At 39.5% G+C, this 5,911-nt stretch overlaps 1 protein-coding gene across 1 annotated transcript; it reads right to left on the bottom strand.

The window, feature by feature from the left end:
* Positions 1-3,348: 3,348 nt before the first annotated feature.
* Positions 3,349-3,831, bottom strand: LOC308275496 (uncharacterized protein; the record flags this gene model as incomplete). The annotated part of the gene is made up of 1 exon (XM_080713806.1): positions 3,349-3,831. The coding sequence occupies one exon, from the start codon at positions 3,829-3,831 to the stop codon at positions 3,349-3,351; it is 483 nt and encodes a 160-aa protein (XP_080569932.1).
* Between the last annotated feature and the right edge of the window lie 2,080 nt (positions 3,832-5,911).

Genomic DNA, 5,911 nt, shown 5'->3' with positions numbered 1-5,911 from the left:
GCAAGGCTCACAGCAGCAGGATTCATAGCTGGATGGGAGGAGGGTGTGCTGCAGCAGGTCATAGCGAATGGTTTCCAGGAGGTGGACCTGCAACAAGTGGTCCTGTAGCAGGTGGGGTGGCAGAAGGGGGAGCAGCAGGAGCTGGTTATAGTATCAGTGTGGAGGGAGAGTTTCTGTTTTAGCTGAGTTGCAGAATATGATGACTCCTCTTCATCTAGGTCTTTTATACGTTCAGCCTTCAAAATTAGATCAATCAGCAGGATTTTCCTTGATGGTATTTACATTATTTTCCATCTTCATATTTGTCAAAGAAGTGCTTCATCTAATAAGAGGTTTTTTTTTTTTTTTTTTTTTTTTTTTGGCAGTACTGGGGTTGGAACCCAGAGGCATTCTACCTCCGAGCTACACCCCCAGCCCTATTTTTTTTTTATTATTTATTTTGAAACAGGGTCTCACTGAATTGCAAAGGACCTCACTAAGTAGCTGAGGCTGTCTGCGAACCACAATCCTCTTGTCTCAGCCTCCCAAATGCTGGGATTACATTAATGCACCACTATTCCCGGCTGGAATGTTTAAGTAGATGTTTATCTATTTTGTAAGTGGGGCAACTTGCAGAAACTTTTTCAGATGAAGACAGCCACATGGTTAGCATCCTTTGGGCTCTGATCACCACTTGGTCATGTGGTCACTCCTGCTGGCCTGGAAAGGTCAGGGTAGTTGTTCTTCCACAGATTTGTTCCTTTGGATGTATTCAGATTAGAAAGCATCTCCAGGAGAGACACAATGCTTCTTTATTTACAGTGATAAACTGAGTGCCCAGAACCATGTCTGTTTACAGTAGAATCCCAACTCAGGGCTAGTGCAGTTGTCTGTCTTGTGTCAACTCTTCAACCTGTGTGTCCATGATTTTTAAATACATTTTAGGATGTTTTCCACAATGTGTTGTTTTTATTTTGTTAGATTTGTATTCATTTATTATTTTATGTAACTTTTAAATAGGTACATTGGACTAGTAAATGATGGTGAGAATCATCACGACATATTCATATATGTAAATAACATTATTTGGTCTTTTTTATCCCCGATTCTTTGCCTTTTCCTCCTCTTCTCCACAGTCGTCTTCATCTACTCTGCTAGTCTTTCCCTTTAGGGAAGTACTCAGGTCTGGTATAGCTCCATTGTATGGTAGATTCATTCCTAGTCTTCAGAAGTATTTCCACACTGATCCCCAAGGCAACTGCACTAATTTGCAATCCTGCTAACAGTTATAACAGTTCATATTTTTCCACATACTCATCAGCATTTATTGTTGTTGTATTCTTGATGATTACTATTCTAATTGGAGTTAGATGGAATCTCAGTTTAGCTTTGATAATCATTTCCCGATTGCTAATGATGTTGAACATATTTCCATGTATTTATTGGTCATTTGTATTTTGTGAAGCGTCTATTTAGTTCAATTTTCCATCTTTTCATTTTTTTTAGTAATAAGTCCTTTAAGTTCTTCATATATTTGATATTAGTCCTCTATTAGTGGAGTTATCTGGCAAAGACTGGATATTAGTCCTCTCTCAGTGGAGTAGCTGGCAAATATCATCTTCCATTCTTGAAGTTCTCTCTTTAGATTCCTGATGGTTTCCTTTTATGAAGAGAAACTTTTAAATTTAATGCTATATCATTTATTAGCTTATGTTTTAATTTCCTGAGCTTTGGAGGTCTTATCGAGAAAGTTTCTGCTAGTGCTTATATGTTGGAGTGTTGGTCTTATGCCCTCCTCTAGTAACTTCAAACTCTTGTCTAATTTCCAGGTCTTTGATCCATCTTAGTTGACTCTTGTGCAGGATGAGAAGTGGAGGAAATGGGGCGGGATTGGGTAAGGGCTAATTGGGTGATGTGTGCATGTATGCCTCTACCATCTTGTACTCTATTAAGAGGTATGACTACAATTCACCAATAAAATATTTTAAAAAGAAGTAGGGTTTCCAGGTTTTTTCCCCATAGAAACAGAGAACTAGTTTTGCCAACACCAATTGTTGAAAAGGCTGTTTTTTCTCTAGCATATATTTTTGACATTTTATCAAAATCAATAAGCTATAGATATGTAGTATTCAACCTCAAGAAAGATAAAATCTTCCGTTTGTGATATCTTGGATGAACCTTGAGGATATTATGTTAAATAAGTCAGTCACAGAATGACAAATCCCACATGATTCCACTCAGATAAAGTTGCAGAACTTGAATTCAGATAAAAAAAATTTAGAAAAGCAACTTCAGCTGGGTTTGGTGGTACACACTTGTAATCCCAGCGCTTGGGAGGCTGAGACAGGAGGATCACGTGGGTTCGAAGCCAGCCTCAGCTACTTAGTGAGGCATTCAGTGGCTTAGTGAGACCCTGTTTCCAAATAAAGTATAAAATAGGTCTGGGAGTATAGCCTGGTGGCAGAAAAACCCCCTGGGTTCCACCCCCAGTACCACGAAAAGAAAGAAAGAAAGAAAGAAAGAAAGAAAGAAAGAAAGAAAGAAAGATGATTTCAGAGGCAATGGTGAGTAGAACTATGGAGTTGCTAATCAATGAACATTAAATTTCAGTGATGTAAATTGAATAACTTCCAGAGATCTAATGAAAACATTGTGCTTGCAGTGTATTATATAATGACAATGATTTATACAATTTAAAATTTGTTCTGGGTGTGATGGTGCATGCCTGTAGTCCCAGTATTTGAGAGGTAGAGACAGAAGAATTATAGGTTCAAGGACAGCCTTAGCAACATATCAAGGCTCTCAGCAATTTAGTGAGACCTACTACTACTACTTTGTTAGACATGTAAATTTTACGTCAAGTGTTTTTACCACAGTAAAACGAAGACAGACAATATAGAATAAATAATAATAATAATACAGAGTTTATTAAGGTGGTCTGCATCTAGGGAGATAACTCAAAATGATTAGCAAAGAAGAAAGAAGCTTAAAAGCATCCAGAGAACACTGCAAAAGAAAATATGGCTATAAGATGATTGATCAATTGCATCAACCTTTGAGGTATTTATGAAGAAGTGATTTTCTAATTTCTTTAAAGGGAGAGGTAGAGATGTTGGCCTCATTATTGAAGCCAAGATCACACTCCCATGCCAAAGATCTATGAAGCTGGGACAAAATGCCACAGGAAAAGAGGATGAACGTATACTCTGCACTTCTTCCAGGTGATACACAAGCTCTTAGAAAGGGGATAATGAACAGATTTTCTGTTCATGATGGGTCTGAGCCAAGCTAAGGAGTATATTTGCCCACATGAAGCAAATGAGTGGACAAAAATTTGGTTATGCAGACGTTGTTATTTTGGGGAGCTGCTCAGCAGCAGCAAGGCTCGCCGCAGCCAGATCCGGTGCCCTGGGCTAGGCAGCCAGGCAGGCTGACACAGGTGGGGTGGAAGCAGGTTCTCGTGACATACACGGGGGTGCAGCAAGCTGGCTGGCAGCAGGGTGTGCCACAGCAGCTGGGCTGGCAGCAGCTAGACTGGCAGCAGCTGGGCTGGCAGCAGCAGGAGCCAGAGCAGCCAGGGCGGCAGCAGCTGGACACGCAGCAGCAGGGTGGGCAGCAGGGGGTGCTGCAGCAGCTGGTCACACAGCTTGGTCTGAAGCTGGTCCTGCAGCAGGTGGTCTGGCAGCAGGGCTGGCAGCAGCAGGAGCCACAGCTGTTCTGGCCACAGCAGCTGGGCTGGCAGCAGGGAGTGCTGCAGCAGGACACACAGGTTGGCTTCCAGCAGGTGGTCCTGCAGCAGGTGGTCCTGCAGCAGCTGGGCTGGCAGCAGGGGGAGCAGCAGGAGTTGGTCATGGTGTCAGGTGTGGAGGGTGGGTTCTGTTCCCAGGTGAGTTTCCCAGAATATGATGATTTCTTCCAGTGGGGGCCTTTTATGCACTGGTCCTCCAAAGTCTGGGCCAATCAGCAGGACTTTTCCTTGTTGTTGTTTACATCCTTTTCCATACTGAGTATGGGCATCAACAAAGAGGAAGTGCTCCGTTGGTGTTATGAATGTTTTGAAAGTAAGTGTCTAATTGGTTTCTTAATTGGAAGTAACTCACTGGAACACTTTTCAGATGAAAGGAAGGAGTCCTGTCATTTGTATTGTTCCTGCTCTGACAGTCACCTGGTCATGTGGTAGCTCCTGCTGCCCTGGGAGGTGAGCCTAATTGTTCCTCTGCAGCTTTGATCCTTGGCTGTACTTAGATTAGGAGGTGTCTTTGGGGAAGGACATGCTGCTGGATGTTCCAGTGATGAATGACTGCTTCCTTGTCTGTTTATCCACAGAATTCTGACTCAAGTTTGGTACAGTCATCTGGCTCTGCACCAGCCCTTCCTCCATGTGTGTATTCTTGACCTATTAAATATACGTGGAAAGAGGATGTTTGATAAAATGTGATCTCATCTGCAGGGCAACATCAGATGTGTGCAGAAAAAGAAGCAAGAATGTATGGACGGATATAGGAATGACTCAGTTTACCCAGAGATGAAGGCCTCAGAAGGCAGAGTATATGAGACTTCCTGCCATAGAATTGCTGCAGATCCCTTCAAACCAAAATGAGCTGGTGACTCTAGTCCTAATCTGGGCACTAGTAGAGGCAGTAATATGAGGGCAGGTACATGTCCTCCTTCTTTCCTTCCATCCTCCCCTCTCTTTTGATCTTTATTTTCTTTCTAATGAATGATGGAAATAATAATAATTAAGATAATACCAATTTATCTTTGAGGTCTAATATTTTGTTAACCTTTTGTTAGGTCAACAAAATAATTAATTTTGTTAACTTTCAGCTTGGTAGCATATCACAAATTGAATATGTCCATGTCCTTATTACAGAGTTGAGGCAGGAAATAGACATTAACTCTCTCCTTAAATCCCCCCTCTTAGCACTCATACTCAGGGAGCTAATGACTCTGTTGACTTGTAACCCTGTCGGTCAGTTTTGGTATTATATGAGTTTTATATAAAAATAAGATAATTTTGGTGTCTTTATCTCTCTTTGCATTCTGATGGTGAGAGTCACCACTGTAATTATTTACAGTTTCTTATCTCATTGCTGTATAATTGCCAGTAATGCTTGAATTTGATGCAGTTTAATTGTTGATTACCTTCTAGATAAACATGTAATCTGTTTGTAGTTTAGGACTATTAAAAATAATGCTGCTATGCATGGATTTGTACAGGGCCTTTGGTAATGTATTTTAAAGGTGTGGAATTGCTCACATAATTCCTTACTGAAGTATTTATTCTTTTTCTTTAGAAATATTGCCTATCTTAATTAGAATTATTCTTAGATATTTTATTTTTATTCTGTTAAATATGCCATAATTTAAAACTTTAGTTTAACTTCTTCTGAAATATAGAAAATGTTTCTTTTTTGCATACTAATCTTGTACCAAAACACCTTGGTTATTTTTAATTGTTTATTGTAGAATTATTTTTTTTGAGGGGATCCTTTATGCATTATCATGTCATTTACAAATGATAATACCTTTACTAATTTTTATCATAGCCTTTTATCTTGCATTTTTCTTGCTCCTGACTACTGGCAAACTCTCCAAATAAATGTTGGATATAGTGGTGTTGTGGCTTTCTTTGCGCAATCTCAATGCAGGAGGGAGAACTCTATATTTCATAATTATATATGATGTTTCCTGTATTTTTGTGGATTATTTTTGACAGAGTAATGAGACTATTTTATATCTTAATTACTGAGGTACTCTACATTTAAAATTTTAAATGTACTTTTTATTATTATTTTAACTGCATATACTTATGGGGTATGGTGTGATAATCCAATACATGTACATAATATGCAGTGATCAAGTCAGAGTAGTTAACATTTATCTCTTTAAATATTAAGAATATTGGCATAAAATCACATACATTTTTGAG

Source organism: Muscardinus avellanarius (genome assembly GCF_963383645.1).
Source record: "Muscardinus avellanarius genome assembly, chromosome: 16".
In the NCBI taxonomy this organism is placed as follows: domain Eukaryota; kingdom Metazoa; phylum Chordata; class Mammalia; order Rodentia; family Gliridae; genus Muscardinus; species Muscardinus avellanarius.
The sequence above is the reverse complement of the archived record's forward strand: the minus strand, read 5'-3'. Positions and strand labels throughout refer to the sequence as shown.